The sequence below is a fragment of the Athene noctua genome, chromosome 15 (genome assembly GCF_965140245.1).
Source record: "Athene noctua chromosome 15, bAthNoc1.hap1.1, whole genome shotgun sequence".
NCBI lineage: Eukaryota > Metazoa > Chordata > Aves > Strigiformes > Strigidae > Athene > Athene noctua.
The window spans coordinates 14,913,327-14,931,489 of NC_134051.1; the positions used below are offsets into that span (position 1 = coordinate 14,913,327).

The following is an 18,163-nucleotide window of genomic DNA, read 5'->3' on the forward strand; positions in this document are numbered from 1 at the left end:
GTCTCTAGACTGACCTTCAGCATGATGTATGCTATTCTCATGCCATTGCTACATATCAGGGAAATAGATGTTCTGCAATAAGGCTTGGGACACCCATATGTAATATTACACTTCTGCTGAGTAGAAATGCTCTTCTGATTTAATGCTTCCCTACAAACCCACAAAATCTTATATGAAAAAACATACATCTGTAAATGATCTGATTCAGAATAACACTAAAATTAAACAAATCAACAAACCCTGGCTATTATGAAGTTTGACCAAGGTTTTTAAAATTTGCCTGTTCATGGCTTTTGTGGCAAAGCCAGTGTCCTTCAAGGGAGAATTTAGATCTCTGTTGTTGTTCTTACAACAAAACAATTATTAAAATTAATTGTAACAGCCCATAATACCTGCTCATATTGTATGTGTGCATGTGTGATTCAACACTGTATGTTTGTTATTAGGTGGATGTTCTGGGAATATGTCCAACAAGGTATCAGCGAAAAGGTCCTATTCTTATCAAGACAAGGGACTTGAACCTCTGCTCTCATCGATATTCTGGTTTTACTTCTGTGCAGTCTGTTGTTCTTCCTCATATGTCGGTAGGTGTTGGGGAATGACACTGATCCTTCCACTCTTTGAAGAGTCATAATGCAAATGAAAACATTTTTGTATTGTTGTTTATGCTCAGTTATATTTGTGTGTGTCTGCCCAATCCTTAGCAAATTCTTAGCAAAGAAATTATGATTATTGTCCCTGCAATGCATGTCATTCACAGAATTTGCAGGTTTGCATTGTAGTTGATGAACATTATCGTATAAATGCAAGAGGTTATTAGGCACCTGGATTAAAATCTGTCATTAAAACATGTTGTAGTGGTAAACTGAAAGTAGAGCATGAAAGAGAGGAATAGAAAGATGTGGATAAGAGAAATACATTATGCAAACAAAGATGTTATTTGCAGAAAACTTTGGAAAGATAGAAGCTTTTCTAAAATCCAAGCTTACAGCTTTCCACTGTTCACGGCAAATATAGTCAATGTTGGTATCTTGTGCTGTTTTTATTAGGAGAATATTACTTGTTTCTTGTATTGTACTAGATAGTCATAATTTACCAGCCTTTTGCTTTTTTTGAACTCTGCTGACTGAAAAGGTGAGCTTCACACTGTTTTGTGAACTGAAATGGATTGAGACTATTTGACATTGGAAGTAGTAGCAGTTGCATTTCAGTGATGGAAAAATTAGATTGCAGATAAAGAGTATTAACCTCCGCAGGCTAGGCACTGTTAAATGTCTAGACAAGAGACTCACACTGTATCATAGAACTGGAATCCTCTGTGAGGTTGGGAGTAAAAGGATTGGGCAGGCTGACATTGGTCATCAAGAGTTTACCTTTAGTATCTGTTCTTCTCAGTCTGAGCAGCAGATCCTGTCCTCCAAACTGGAATGTGTTCAGAGCATTAAGGATGGAGTCCTGGCAGAGGCCAAATGTGCTGAGTCCAACCTTCTTGCACTGTTCTCTCGGAAGGGCAGTGGGGCAAAGACACACACACAGTCTTCACTGAAACTCTTTCAAGTGGAAACAGAGACACTGTACAAAAAAGGTAACATGATGTTTTTGCTAAAATAAATTTATTCGCTAGAAAAGTCTTGGGGCTGCGTCTTGCCTGTGAGAACCTGATATTTCATTTAATGTATTAAACTATGTGAAAGTGGATGTTTTTACAGGCTGGACTACTGAGAGCTGTCCCTTCTTTGGGAGTTGGGGCCTGCTATAATGAAGCTGAGAGGGTCTCCAGAAGTGATAGATTTCCATAATGGCCAACTTTATGTACCTAGACCCCTTGTATGCAGAGCATCAGCCTTCCTGTGTCTGTGGACAGTTCCTAGTTTGTGTACAAATGGAGTACAAGTGCAATTATTTAAGTGCAAGTCCTAATGGAACTAAGAACTGTTTTAATTTTTGCTCCTTCTTTGCTCTTGTGTGCTTCTCCTTAGGAGAATGATTTTACTGAAGTCAGTGGGAGGCTTGCCTGAGGAAAGATTTTAAAGTTGAGCTCTAAATGTTGAGAAACAATTTGTACTATTTTTTGTCTGCTTCTAGCTTTGTTTTTTTTAAAAGGAAAATCCAAATTTCCAGGACCCTTTTTGTTTATAGTTATTTTGACATAAGATGACAAGGTTCTTCCTCAGGAAGAGATTAAGAGCCAAGCCAATTATTTTTCTTGGCACCTAGATCTCCTGTTGAGTTTTTAGGAGACTGAAGTGTGGAACGGAGCAAGTGTTTAGATAAAATTGGAAAGGGTGATGAATGTAAAGTAGCAGGGCCATTATAAGAGGCATATTGATGGAAAGTGAGACTTTTTTCATGCATATCTTCTTTGTCTTGTTTCTCTGACTCTTTTTTTCAGGTCACACTTGTCTTTAGGCTTTTCTTCTGTTGTGTTCTTGATTTCAACGTGACTGCAGGCATTCATATTCATCCATGGCTTTACCGAGACTAGAGAGATTCTTACATGTAGAAATAAAGGCTCAGAGAGAAACTTTCCCCTAGCATTTAGGTTTAAACATAGCAAATGGCCGGCAACCACCAGATACCTGATTTTTCCTTATATCTTTCCAGTGGACTATGAGGATCTGTATGTGACCAGCATGCTCTATGAAAGGGAAGAAACTGAGAGGAAAGTCACTGGAGGGGAAGTGACTGAACTGGTGTGGAAGCTTTGCTTGGCACATAGTACAAGTTTTGAGGTAAGTTTTTACATATAACATTCGTTTCCGTGTAAGACCTTTTGTGGCCCGAGAGTTCTCCCACACAGATAGGAGGTGACTAGGAGGCAGCAGTTTTGAAATACTGAAGCCTTCCATTGTTTTGGTAATTTTTTAATGTGGAATTATAGAAAGATAAAGTGCTTTGAAGTGTCGCTTACCTCTATAAACAATTAATCAAAATGAAAAGAAGACTCAAAACATCATATGGTCCCTGAATACTGGGCAAAAGCAATTTCATTTTGCTGTGGAAAAACAAACAAAAAAAGTGTCTGGTTTGGTTTATCACTGATAGTTTTGATGCTTAATTGCAAAAACCCTTTCCTACAGCTTTAGTGTGGGATACTAGCTCTGGTAGTGCTCTTGTTGCCATGATGGTCCTTCTCCTGTTGCCTCATCCCCTCAAAACAGTCTGCACATGAAACCCTCGCCTCTAGATCTTGGCTGGTTGGTTCCACATGCTTCTGATTAATTCTTGTAATAACCATCATGGTTTTTTGGGATGCTGCTTGGGTCCAGAGGGAGTCTTTTCTCACCTAAACCATTTTCATTGGTGAATATTGTTAAGATAGAATGTAATATTCTGATCATATGGAACATACAGTGGCTTAATTTTTTTCTATAACAACCATCATTCTATCTGAGGGTCTGCCTGTCTCCTTAGCTCACACAGGTCTTGTAATTGTTGTTGATACTGGCAGCAGCTGGATCAATTAGTATTTGTCACTGTCTTTGAAATGAAGATCCCTATTTTCTGTGAAATTCAGAGATTACAAAGAACACCTGTTACATACAATACAGAAGGATCAACAGATGATGGTGCTTAATCACTGCTGACCTGAGATGAACTGAGGGCAATGACCTAAAAGACAGGGCACTTCATATCCCATTATGCTTCAGATAGAATGGTTCTTGCTAGTAATGAAGTTCCTGTATAGAACAACACAAAAACCCCATAAATTTGAAAATACAAGAACACATTTCTTGTTTAAGTCATTCTTGATCAGGATATTAAACAAATATGGTCTAATGGGGAAAGCGCTGAACTGGGCCTTGGTGCCTCCATGAATTTGCCACTGATGGGTTTATCCCATCAGTGACAGTGATTTATGATCAGCTCATTCCTGATGTATTCCCTGTCCTCTGATGTTAATGTCTTGTTAGATTGCTTGTACTTTGGAGCAAGGTTATTTCTTGTGCAGTGGGGCTGTGATCTCTCCTGTAAATGCACATGGATACAAGTGATGTTAACACTGCTTCAGACCTAGCCTAGGAGAAAGCACTTCTTTGTCTAGGTTAAGTCCCATGTCAAAGAACAAAAGCTCTGCCTGTCTATTCCCTGGGGGACACACAGATACTGGGAGATAGAGTACAGGCTTTATGGGGACTGGAGAAGAGTGCACTGCTGAATTACAACTCTGCGGGCCAGGGGTGCCTGTTTAGAAATTAATATACTGTGTATATTCACCTTTCTCTTAGCTTTGCTGTGATTAATGAGCACAAGGAGGTGTTTGTGTAGTGTGGTGTGAGACTTAAGGCGAAGGCACAGGGTAGAGAAGGATCACAGTCACAACAACTTCAGTCAGCTAGGATAAATTACAACCCTAGCAGTTACTCCCAACTTATTAAATGGTGATCATACTCTGACCTGGTATCACAGCCTGACAAAGACCTCAGTGGGGGCTGGGGAGAAAGCAGCAGGTGGCCTTTCTGGGTGGTGGTATCTGGGATAGGTTTCTCTCTCTGAGTTATAAGCAAGTCTGCTATCTATTTTAGCTGCATGCTAGGGAGATTGGGGCTATAGAGAGCTAAAAGAGCCATAAACATAATGGTTCTAATGGTAGGTTAAAAGCAGCCTCTTTGGGTATGATAACACCTAATTCTGTGTGACTGTCATTGTAACAGCAGTAAGTAATGGCATTTAGGAACAGTCTAGAGGGCTACTTACCACTTGGAAATTGTTGAAAAAAGAAACTACTGCAGTGGACCTGAGAAACTTTCTGCAAATCCTACCTTCTTTTGAACACTCGTAATTGAGTGTCTTTGAAAGAATGGTAGACGATTTTTCCCAGTAACAGTGGGATGTCACTTCTGTCTCCAAAGAGGCCCACTGACTTCATGTGTGGGAAATTTGTTTTGTAAATTACTAAGATTAGCACAAGTGGCTGCTGTCTGTGCTGCTGCCTAAAAAAAGAGGTGAATTATTCATCATATGCCTGTCCCAGCACAGGGTTCGATTGGTTGTCAGCCATTTTCACTGTTTCAGGGTGTTCCTTCTGTGTGACAAGACATTTCAAAGGGGATCTTTATTATCCCTCATTTCAACCAATAAAATGTCCTTTGGGCCAGGAAAGAAGTTGTGGGAATGCCCACAGCGTTGCTCGGGAGACAGCTCCGCTGTTACTCATGTATAGCTTGTTTGTCCCTTTATTGTTTGACTCTGAATGAGGCGAGATTATGCATTTCTTTCAGGACACAAAACCAAGAATAAATGCAAGGAAAAATCCCTAACTCTAGGGAAAACAGTAAAGGGATGAGAAAATGGGGGTGGAAACTGTCATTTCCAAGGAAGCAAAGTTGTTGTTAATTTTTTAATGCTATTATGAAACAAGATTCTATGTGAATGTAGATTAGCTAATGGACCATTAAGTGAACAAGCTGCATACTGACAAAGAATGGTCAAAGGGATAGGGAGAAGGGACCCTCACTTGAGAGAGGCTTGAAGGAAGCTTGTCACACAGCTTCTGCTGGGGGCTACATTTACATTTCGCCGTCTGGGTTTTGATGCTGGATTGGTTGCTCTGGTGAATGTGGCCATGTATGCATTAAGCAGTGTGGGCAAGAGTATCTCAGAATGTGTCAGATTCACTCGGCCTGACTCCTGTACCCCAGTCAGACCCAAAAGAGTTTACCTTTAGGGCATGGTCTCACCATTTGCTTTTCTCATACGGCATTTCTAATTGCTAGTTACTACCTACTTGGGTGTTAGGATTTGCATGTTTCTAATTTGTGGGTGTAGGGAGTATCACAGAGTATTTCCCAAGTAAGGAAGATGTTCTGATTATCAAGATGAATTAAGATACTCTAGTTATATGGATGATTTTGGTTTTAGAAATTCAACTGTTCTTTTTCTGTATGATTATAGCAAAGACTTCTATTCCTAGTAAAGTTATTGTCTGCTTTAAATTGGAAAGCCTTAGAAGAGAGTATTGGGAATGGCCCATTAGGTCACTTAAACCTGGTCCATGACCAGGCACAATTACATTTTTCCTGATGTTGTGGGTGAAATAAGGTTAAGGTTAGGTTAAGGCAAGGTAAGAAACCAAATAAGAATGAACTGATGATGATCAGAAGGAAGGGAAGTTATGCCATGGCAAGGAGAGAATAACAATAGCTTTCCAAACAGTAGACTTCAGGGAGAAGAAAGCATCCATCTGGTTTCATGCTTTGCCTTCAAACGAATCACTTTAACACATGTATAGCTGAAAAGATAAATCAGACATCAGAAAACCAGAAGACAGAGCTATGTAATTCCAAAGAGATATACTATATTTACAGGAGAGAAGGCCTCACACTTGAATTGAGAACATAAATTAGTAAGCAAAATGAAAGATGTTCATTTGAACACATTTTCAGAGCAACTTCCCTGGTGATTACATGGGCCTATACTTGGCAGCAAATAGGGTGTCAAGATTTTAAAGGATAAGTGTTTGTATATATCATAAATAAAAACTCTTTTCTTGGGAAGCATTTTACTACTTTACCTTCCAATCTAAACTATACCATGTTTATGTTTTCAGAGGATTTTTTTTTATTTTTTTTTTTTTTTTTAATAGAGCTACAGTAAACCTGCAGATAGAAGGAAAACCAAGCTTCTATACAGAATAAAAGCCAGGCTTCCTTACGTTTCGAGGTGGGAATAGGAACCAAATTTGCATGTAGTTTGTTATTATGATACTGCAAATAGAGGAATTTGCAATTATCTTATTGTTTATGTGACAGCTCGATTTCAACGTGACCTACCATAAAAAATACAAACAGCCCACCTGACCAGACAGTTCATTCTAAAGCTTTATTATTAGGAAGTAAAACCAGCCGTTTCTCTGTGAAGTTTTGCAAAGTTATTATGTGGGAGCTTGTCTAGTCAGCAGGTGTGAAACAGAACGAAGTCAGTCTACAGTCTAAAATTATATTACCTGGAAATATATCAGTCTGGAAATTTTGTCCTGAACTGTGCTGTGGTCTCCAGCTGATGAGCCACCTGAGCTCAGCAGCAGCTGCACACGCAGCTCCATGTGATGACATCTGCGAGGCTCCCCAGCTCCACGAATCCTGCTGCCCATAGTGTATTTGCCTGTGTAAAAATGCACAGGCCCGTGTTTTACAAATGCTTTTGAAGAACTTCATTAAATACAGTTCTTTGAATATTTTATAGACCATGAAATGTAATGTGTTTCACTACCTCCGTAGTGTTAAGGATTTGGTAATTTGTTTTTAAAGGAGACCTTAAAGGTAAGGATGGGATGGGATGGAATAGAATACATGTGAATCTAACTGAATTTTAGCTATGGAATTACAAATTATATAAGAATTAATATCTAGGTAGGGCTTCATGTAGAAGAAAAAATTTCAATTTGATGAAATTAATATACTATTGCTTTAAAAAAAGCTGCAAAAGGACAAAAACATAAACAATGCTTGTAATGGGTCTGAGAAATTATTCCCCCAGCCTATCAAACAACACAGTAAGAAATGACTCCATCTTCTTACTGAAAGACAGCTTCTTTTTACTGAAAATGTCTTGGCAATCTTAAATTAAAATAAAATGCTGGCACTGGGTTATTCCAATTTTTCATTGCTTTTGGAAGCAGCTCCTGGAAGGAAGGTCAGGTAGTCAATGTAGGTCTCTTCCCAGACCTTTGGAAATGAGACTTAGTGGGTTTAGACTTTGTTTGTATGATTTTTACACAAAGAAAAATGTTTTCCTTGGAACCAGAGCAGTAGTTCTATGTATAAACCTTTCACATCTGAAGTGAATAAAGGATTGTAGTGAATCAGTATGACATGGACCATGATTAAAACTTGTACATTATAAAGATAGGTTAAAATGAACATTCAAGCTACTGTATTTAACATTCTGCTAATTTTTCAAGTAATGAGACCTATCTCCCTTCTCAAACTTTGGATCAGGTCTCAGAGGAACACATCTACATGCTACTTAGCCTTTAAAATACCCTTTTCTCCAAAGCTTCTACTGAGGCCAGAATAACAGTGTGATGAATAGTGTATGTGCAAATGAAAATAATCTGTAAAAAGGAGAAAAGATCCTCCTTCCTCAGCAGAGGATAGACTGGGTTGGTAATACAGAGCCTGGTTTGAGTCAGGATGACACTGAAAGGTTTGTACTCCATAAAAATAGAAAGGCTTCTGTTGTCTTGATAACGTGTTAGTTCAATTCAATATTGGATTAATTTGATTTCCAGCATCCCATTTTAGAAAATAGAAATTATTGCTGGTAATGTAATACACATCCAAAAGCACCTTGAGACAGTAGTTTCTAAAAAATATTTGTTTCAGCTGGTAGAAAACTTATATTGCCATATAAGTTAAGTGGGTGGTGGGAGTGGTGGGTTTTTTTTAATGTAAAGTCTAATACAGGTAGCTACCTCACTTAACAGAAAAGTGTGAGTCAGGTCTGAATTGCTTTTAATTTCTTTCAGCCATGCATGTGCAAATAAATCATTAAACAGAACTATTCAACTTCAGTTGTACAGCTAGATTGAAGTACTTAAGGTTTTTTTAATGAAGTAACCATAAAGTAGATTTTTCAGTTTTGCCCACAAGAGCAGGGGGCAGCTTGTGAATGAAGGGCTAGAATTTATTTATGCTGTGTGTATGATGATGTACTGCAGGTAAAATAGCTGCTATATGTTATAGCAATTCAGTTTAGCTCTTATGACCTTCACTTTTAACTAATCCTGTGCTGCCTGCAGAGGTAAGAGCAGTTATGCTTGAGATTTTCCCCAGTAAAATGGAATATTTTCACACACTGAGCTCCAGAGGTACTCAAGCAAAATTTTTAAGTATTGTCCAAACCTCAGTTAAATTATTTTTCTCATGAACTTAAGGCTGATATGAAGTTATATTATTTCATTTTGTGTTAAAGCTATGTCAGCAGTTCTGGTCATAAATCAGGATCTTGTTATACAAACTCAGAGAAGATTATGGCCTTCTCTTCTGGATTGTAACAGTGCTGCACTGTGGTTTATTATTCATTTGTACACTAGTGGTGTGCATAGTGGTCACTGAGCACTGTTGCTTGAGGGACAGACTGATATCCTAAGTGAAAGCCCTGCTCCTTATATGTTTGCAGCCTGAAGAGAAAAGGAAGAAAGATAAGGGCACGGAGAAGAGAGGATGTTTTACTCTCAGGTTACACTGTAAATCGGTGGCAATGCTGCTATAACCCAAAGCCTTTGTTGTGCTCTGCTCTCTAAAGCTGGTTTCTGCACTGCTGTAATATTAACATTTGTTGTTGTGCTCTCTTACAGACTGCAGACCTTTTCATGACTCTCGTCTTTGAGCTTCGACATCTTTCTCTTGAGACCTTAAAAGTTCTATGGCAAAGATCTTCATTTAAATGCAGAGACAACTGGTAAGGTCCCTTTAGTAACAGCATTAAAAAAATATATATAGGAAATAAATGTTTTGTAAATATTTAAAATAGATGAAAGTTCTAAATCCATGAACAAATGTTGGATTTAAAATTGGAACACTTTAAGGAAGAATGTGTATTGCAGATCTTGTTTATGTGACAGAGGGATGATATTCTTACTGAATGAACATTGCATACAAAATAGACTTTCCTGTCCCGTGCCTATTCCCACAAACAGACTTCCTGTTTGAGGAACAATGTGAACAGGAAACTCAAGTTATGGCTTAGATGGAAATCAGTGCTGCTGGTTTTAAGCATCTGCTGCCATTTGTTATGAAAAAAAGCTTACCTGGATCTGTACCTTCAGTGCTCTTAGTACTCATGGGGGAGAAGAGACAAATGTTAGGCTGGGAGTATGGACATGGTGGAGCTACATCTTTCAGTAGCAGCCTAACCTCAGGATGATTTGTACCAACCACAGAATTGCAGCTTTAAAGATCAAGGCCCCCACATCTCTGCAGTCAGGAATAGTTCTGAGCCGTTGGTTTGAAACTTTCAGAACTACTAATCCAGTATTATTAAAATCAATATCATTTTTTCCTCCCTCCAAAATCAGTATTCTGAAAAGTATAGACAAAGATTTTTTTACTTGGTTTCAGTACAAAATGTCATCAGCCTGTTTGAAATTAATCTAATGCCAGGTTTTATGTTTATAACAGTATCTTAAACTTTACTTCATGCAAAAGGGGCAAACTTTGTTTCGGTTTAGGCTTATTCTCACCTTTTGACAAATAGTCATGCTAATATTTTCAATATTAGAAAGTAATTTAAACTACTTTGCCTCTTTCTATATTAACTTCAGACTCATTTTACTCAGGACAAGGTTATTAACTTTAGGAGCTAAAAATAATCCCATGGAGGCTGTTCTTTTACTCTGATGCAAGTGCTTTTACCCAGTTTAGTTTAACTACTTCCTAGTTAAGGCAAAAGTGTCCATCCACCAGTATAGGAGGTTGGTACAGAATATTTACAGAGGGACTCTTAAGAGCTGAAATGTGTGCTGTCTTGTCATGCTGGTGTAACCTTTCCGCTTTGACAAGGCCTAAAAAAGCACCTGAAGTAAAAGCTAGTCAATTCCGGTTTATTATTTCCATTTTTTATTGGTGAAATGAAAAAAACCCCACCTTAATTGCAAATCAATACTTTAAGATACCTCAGTCTTTAGAAGTCAAACTTTGGATATGTTTTGGCTTCATTTTCAGAGAAAACAACTGAATATTTTCCTAAAAGCCTGGTTACATACAGTTTTTGAAACACCAATACACTTTACCTTGGCTGAGGCATGTTTCTAAACCAAAGGATAGTCTTGATTTCCATGGAATCTGGCATTTGTGAAGCTGTTGGACTTTTAGTTTTCTTGAAAGAAGCCCAACCTCAATGTGTTTGTTATTTGATTCTGGAGTATTCTGGTCATTTTAGATTTGCTGTACATTTTTGTTGTGTTACAGGCAGCCACTAATAGATGCTCTCCCATCTTGTGCTACAGAGGCATGTGTTGTCCTAATGAAAGAAATTATAGTTTCTGGAGAAGTCGAGGAAGACAAAGTAGAATATTTCTTCTGGTCATTTTCATTCATTCCTAAACCCACCTCAGGCATGATTGAATCTCTTGCTGTGAGTGGATGTTGTTTTTTCTTTTTATCATCAATCCAGCTGGCTCATAATTTTTGTATTTTACAGTAATAGTCTTTTTCACAGATTTATACAAAACTCTGCATGTCCAGGTAATTTTGTTGATGAAACTAGTGGCTATTTTAATCTAGATTCCAAAAGAGAGTGCGATCATGTTTGGTCAGTGGAGCTTGATTTGCATTTGTAGCCTAGAAAATTAAAAAAAAAAAAAGTGTGAAGTACCCTATGGATTCCAGAGCCTGGTTTGGACTAATTAGGTTTGAGGTTCAAGGTCAGGTCAGTGTGAGGAGAATTAAGCTGTTGCAGCTACTCCCTGTGGTGGATAGAGAGCTTTATTCTCCATTTTAGTCCCTTACAAGCTTTGTACTTAGCACCTGGAGACATTTCAGTCTGCAGACCTATTGCAGCTTCTGACATTTTTCTTAACTAATTGTATGCAGAATAATACTGGCTCCATTTTATAGTATATTTTTCCTTTAAAGATCTGTTACTGACTTTATACAATGTAATCTATCATGCTCTTGAAATCTGAAGTTGGACTTGCTACGTTTTTTTGTGAAGCTGCAGGGTTTCAGGTGGTAAAATCATAGATAGTCTTGTAGCTTAAATAAGCCATTTAGAATATTTCACTAATTAAGTAAAATGTTATGCCTGCTTGGCTCATGAGCCATTGATCAGCTCTGGAGAATCTTGCGGAGTGTATCACAACCTGCTGTTCCAAATCATACAGGTTCCAACCAGGAGTACAAAAGACAACTCTTGGTGTTAGCAGGCTTTCCACAGCATCTGCATGTAATAGTTCATCTTGAGTCCATTTGGGCTTTGCAAACATTGGTTGCAATGGTGGGATTTTCAACGGTAACAGACTTGCTTCAGAGGATACAGACATTTGGAAGGTTTATGGGACAGAAAAACTAGTTTTCATTCTAAAAAATGGGTAAACTGCCCATGACTTACTGAGCTGTCAGTGCTTTTTGCTAAGTATTGAGGTGGGACTTAAAGAAACTGTGTAGTGGTAAGGGTTTTACTATTTTGAGGGTCCTGGAAAGTAGTTTAGATTTGTTTTCACACTCCTTCCTAAGCAGGCAGGGCATAATTTCTTCTGAAAAGAACTGAAGTCTATATCACATTGACACTAATTTTAGCCTGTATGTTTACATGGGAATGTAGAAGAATTTTCCACTATATCCCTGTAGGGATGTCCTTGTTTGTTTCTTTAAATCCTTTAAGGGCTGTTTGAAAATATGCATTGCTGAGGTTGAGTTTTAGTATGTAAATGTCTTGATACATTTATTTTCTATGGTATATTACAGTAATCATGAGAATGACTTTTCTGAAACACCCTGTTCTTTTTGTGCTTGTTTACAGCCTTTGCTGAAGTCACCAGGAGCAAGCCAGAGCTGCTTCTTAGGAGTAACTGCTCTCTTACATAGATTTTGTTCAGCTTACAATTCCTGTGGTGGTGTACCTGCTGTGCAGAGTGTGATGAGGACTCTTGGGAAATTTTTGGGAGGAAACTGTACTGTGCAAGATTCAGAACGACTCAGCAAAGTATCAGTCATACAGGAGTATATGATATAGTGCTTTACTTTTCTATCCCCTTTATGATCTAGAGCTTGTTTAATGAAAATGACATTCAGTGGATTTCCAGAAAGCCATGAATACAAGCTTTGTAAATTAATATTCTTCGGTAGGATGGGCTGATAAAATTTTGTAATCCAACAAGTACAATCTATCAGCATGGGCATTCTTGTGTGTCTGAGTAAGGAAAAGTCTAGGTCTTCTGATGAAGCAAACTTCATACTGTTAATCAGTATGAAGAACATGCACCACTCCCCTGTAAAATGGCACATTGATGAAAGTTTCCTGTTCCTTTGTTGACTCAAATTCATGTACGATTGGTGTTAGCTGTGTTATTCCTGGCTAATAAATTCTGCTGAGTCAGTGTTACTGGCTGGGAGACTAACAGGAAAGGAAAATCATTCTTGCTGTTTGTGATCTTGAGTTAGGAGTAATTCCTGTTGCAGTTCTGGGGCTTTTTATCTTTAATTGACATTTGCTGCTGAAGAAGCATCTTTATATCTTCTGTCCGGTGATCTACTTAAACAATTGGTTCTTCCTTATCATGCTTAGAAAACAGAGATACCGGAGACAGTGTACCAGATAGCAGCAGTAAGAGCCCAAGAGCTAAATTTATCTCAAGTATTTGTATGTTTAATTTTCCAGTGTGCAAGCTAACACATGGGATTTGTATTTTTTTTCATACAGTATGAGCAGTCTGTTCACTTAATTCTTACACCGTTTATTGAAGGAGTAACTTTAAAAAACAGATTTTACATATTGGGAGCCATGAACAAAATTTTGTTTAAAAAAACTAAAAGAGATTGCATTGCTGAACATTTTTGTCTTCCTGTTAGCCATAGAATCATAGTTTCTGTGTGATGTATGAAATTACCTTATTCATTTTGATAGAATTGGGATTTTTTTGTGGTTTGGAGATATATATTACTCTCATTAGAAAAAATTGGAATAGATGATGTGTCTTTTAAACCCTGTGGTCTCCAACAGAACGAGGCATCACTGCACTGGTGAGTGGTCTCATGTCTCTCCCTCTCAGCCTCCTACCCACACCCAGGCTACTCACTGGGCAGGTGGAGTAGGAAACAGAGGAAGCCTTGACGCTGTGCAAATACTGCTCAGCAACAGCTAAAACTTCGTTGTGTTATCAACACTGTTTTGGTCACAGATCTGTAACACAGCATCATACAAGCTGCTATGAAGAAAATTAACTCCATCCCAGCCAAAACCAGTACAACCACCCAACTGCCTGTTTTCATGAGAACTTTGCTTTTTTTAAGCCTATTTGTCTTCCAAGATATCTGATTAAAATTAGCCAAGAGATCAGTAAATCAGAACAGGGAACTGATGAAGAGGAGCACAGTGAGACAGACTGCCCAGGTCTCATTAGCTTCCTGAAAACTGTTCTATAACTTACCACTGAAACCCAGCTGTCTGATGAATGAAGAGCAGCCCCTTGAAACTCGGCAGCATGTTGCAGTGAGTGAGCATACAGATGTGTGGGAGAAGTATCTCTGAGTATGACAACTTTCCTGAATATGCAGAGCAGAATAGGAGAGACCTCCCACCTGATGGCTCAAACCAACAGTGAATGGGAGTCTTTGACCCAAACAGTTGTGGAAGGGTTTTGAACATTGTGACTCTGCTGGCTTCAGTATAGTTATTTCTAGGCAACTGTCAGTAAAAGGGAAATCAGATAATAGCTTTGAAGTCACTAGGCTCTAAACTTTAACAGAGAGCTTGTCATTAAAAATTGATTGATTGCCAGTAGTGACATGCTTTCTGGGATCTGAAGTTGTACAGGTTTCCTGAATGTTTAGCAAAGAAACCTGGTAATGTTGTGGCATCTGTTGACAAATTATTATTTTAAATAGGTTACTGTGTCCAGAACTCCATGTTGAATTTTAAACTTTTAAACTAAAAGGTTAAAGTATCAAAGGTCAAAAGATCAAAAGGGACAAAGTGTCAAAGTATCAAAGAGAAACTTTTACTGTGCATCAAATCCATGACTTCTGCTTCTCCATTGCAATGCAGTTTTCTTTAAATGATTTTGTACTCCACCAGGTCTAAGCCAGATTTTACTTACAAGTGTTACATGGCATAAGAACAGTCATGCATACTCATATGAATCTTGTCCTCAGACTAAAGCCAGAATATAGATGTTACAGTAAACCCCCCAAATGATCAGTGATCATTTTAAACAGAGAATTTTGCGCAAAAAATGTTAATCCAATAAAATTTCATGTACAGCTGACAACATGCGAAGAAGTTTTTATTCTACCTTGCTTTGTATTTACAGATGCAATTGGTGTTAAAAGCCATTGGAAATGCGGGACTGGCAGCAGCTTCACTAGCTCCTGTTTTGAGTTTGTGTGCTTCCCTGAAAAGTAATCCAATCGAAATTCGTCTAGCTGCTATCCAGGCCTTCAGGCGCATTCCCTGTTCTGTCAGGGTAAGTGATTTATTGCCAGCAGGTGACTGATGGCTTCCTGGCACTGTCCTAGAGTTTAGGCTTTCTGCAATAGCTATGAAACATGCAAGGAAATAAGGAACAAGTGGAAACGTGTCTTCCAGCAGAGCTCCTCTGCTAGTGGGGAGGTTGGTAGGACCACCCCGATGAACAGACCTGGAATGTGCTTTGCTGTAGTTGAGTTAGCACATCCCGTGACTGAGGTAATGTTTGTGACAACATAAGAAGTTACTTCGGTTGGGTGGTTTATGTCTCTGTGGGTTATGGCTGAAAACCCGCAGTACTTGATTTTTCCTATAGTCTGTTCCTCTGTGTCATTCTCCAAAATGCAAAGTATTAATGTGAGAAGCTTGTTGTGATTGGCAATATGCTGTCATAGAACGTTTGAAGTCTATATGTTGTCATATATCCCATCATTGTCTCGAAAATGAACTGCTAAACAGACACCCTTGGGTGGACTGGGCATATTAAATGCTACAGAAATGTTACTGGTATCAGTCACCAATGTCTTAATTCCTCACAGTTCACCAAACAACTCATATTTGTTGATACCAGGGAAGTATTGAACAGAATAAATTTGTTACAGGCCTACCCTTTGATTGAGACCAGAAGTAATGTTCAGTTTGTGCTGGAAAGCTGTGGATAAAGTAGTATAGAGAGTATATACATACATTTGTATACATGTTGTATGAAGTGACTTTGTCAGGTATAAAGCAGTAGATGTCCCTTTCAGGAAAGAAAACCCACCTGCAGCTGAAGGTGCATTTCTGAGGTGTTTTAGGGGAGTAACTCATCATTATATTTTTCTTTTTTTGGTTATCTTTTTATCTTGTTCTCTTAGAATGCTATATTAATTCAGCTGTATCAAGCAACCAGTGAAGATGTGGAAATAAGGATTGCTGCTTATTATATAGCAATGAAATGTCCGCATGAAGAGTTATTTAAACAAGTACAAAAGACATTGCTGAAAGAAACATCCAGTCAAGGTTAGCCAAGCAACTACTGAAGCCTTACACATTCCAAAATGATGCTTCAATGTAACATTTTCTTTGCAGGTGTAATAGTATCAATCTATATCCATTTATATTTAATCTTAATACTCTATAGATTGTTTTTAAAAATTGTATAATTGACACATTTTGTATTGGCATTGTGATACTGTTACTTCAGTAATAGTAACTAAGGCCTGACTTCACAAAATTAGTTCCCTCTACTGGCAACATTCCATTAGCTGAATGTTAATGAAAAGCTAAGTAAGAAAGAGAAATATGGAACCGTTTTGATGTTTAGTCCATTAGAAATACAAACAGATAACTGCTAATTATGTTTTGTTGAGTTGAGAAAGAAGCGAGTGGCAGAAAAAATACCACAAGCTGCAGGTGTAAACTGTTTCTTAATTGCCTTTTTAATGCTCCTGAATTCCACATTTACTGTTCATTTACTTGATGCAATACAAATATTTGTTATAAGGATTTGTTACCATGTTCTTTCTTTAGTATTGTCCTCTTTTACAGTTATTTTACATGGGTTTTGATATGATTTTAATATACATCACAGTATTTTAAAGACAGTGTCAGAAACTAAGCAGATCCGAAGAGTGCAAAGAAAGGGCTGTTGGTTTTCGTTTAGATGATTTAAGATATCTAGGAACTTTAAGGCTTCCTGCAGTTAGCATCAAGGCTAGGGAAAAAGCAAAATGTGGGAACTGGGACATGTGTTAGGAATGTTGTGAAAAGGACTCTGTGAAGGGTGTTAATCATATATCCAAATGTGTATAGCTGGCTAACAGTGTAGCAGTCATTTGGGGAAAAGGTTAGCATAAGTGTAATGTCTTAATTATTGATAGTTTGTTCTGATTTATGCTTCCTGCTTCTGTGGTTCCATGGTCAATTGTTGTCTGGTCTCTGCCAGATTACTGACACGAGAGACTGAATTGAGAATTGATGCTGAGTAGAAAATCTTCTATACTGTTTTTGAAAATAATCGTTTTACTTAAGTAGCCTATCTGAAGGGAAGCTGTTTGGGCTAGTATGAAGTGAAACTGTAGGTTCTAGAGAAGTACAGAATCCTATCAGCTTTTTATTAGCAAAGCACATAGATCCTTAAGCTGATCCCATATTTTGGGTGAGGGAGGGATTTTTTTCTAAATTATTTCACTACATTCAACAAAGAATACCTCTAGACTAATCCTTTGCTTTTAAATTTGTCAAGGAGGAGCAAAAATGAAAGGGATATCTGTAAGATTGTTTGCAGGCAGATGAAAGCAGGCTCTGTCTGCACTCTGATGTGTCTGGATCCTAGCCAGCTCTGAACTTGAAGCTGTGTATCCATTTTATCAGGATGTTATGTCCAGACCAGTATATCCTGCAGTGATGATGAGTTCAAGCTCAGCATCGTGTTCACCTGATGATGTGGCTTATGGTGGGGAAGGGACTTGTTCCCCTCTGTTCAGAGTTCAGAGAGAAATTACATCAGCCTGCAAAATACTGCCAAGGTGTACCCTCAGTGAATCTCCTCCCTGTGGCTCCACGCAGAAAAAATAATTTGATTTATGAAGGAGCTCTACAAGTCCATCCAAAATGTTGTAGGTTTTAAACAATCTAATGCAGTACTCATGAATTTTGGTAATTTCCTTCCTTTGTCTTTGGTTGATGTAACACCTAAATAATTGATATAAGATGACTGTTGAGTAACAAGTGCTCTGGAAGGCATAGAGCACATACTAGTTTTTAGCTGCCACATTAAGAAAAAAACAATACAAGAAAAAGAAGTTGTATTATGAAAACTGCAGTTATATCAATATTCATTTAACTAGCACTGGAGCCTAATATCGTTTATCTTCAGGAGAAAAAAAAGCTTCTATTAAAGAACCAGACTTCAGGACACCCAGAATATGTTTGGCTCCCACGCCGCAGCGCATACATGGCCAAACCATGAATCAGCACAGTGTCATGCAGAAATATTAATTCTGAATCACAACTGTTTAACTGTATGTGCTTTCCGGGGGGGTAGGGGTGG

At 38.1% G+C, this 18,163-nt stretch overlaps 1 protein-coding gene across 1 annotated transcript in view; it reads left to right on the forward strand.

Moving 5' to 3' along the window:
- The window catches only part of LOC141966704 (uncharacterized), a 105,734-nt gene that overhangs the window by 13,194 nt on the left and 74,377 nt on the right, over nt 1-18,163 (forward strand). Inside the window, exons 7-14 of the mRNA XM_074919709.1 lie at nt 447-584; nt 1,396-1,585; nt 2,605-2,732; nt 9,302-9,405; nt 10,914-11,079; nt 12,466-12,648; nt 14,975-15,127; nt 15,987-16,131. Coding sequence (XP_074775810.1) covers nt 447-584; nt 1,396-1,585; nt 2,605-2,732; nt 9,302-9,405; nt 10,914-11,079; nt 12,466-12,648; nt 14,975-15,127; nt 15,987-16,131 — 1,207 coding nt within the window. The remainder of the gene's footprint in view (nt 1-446; nt 585-1,395; nt 1,586-2,604; nt 2,733-9,301; nt 9,406-10,913; nt 11,080-12,465; nt 12,649-14,974; nt 15,128-15,986; nt 16,132-18,163) is intronic.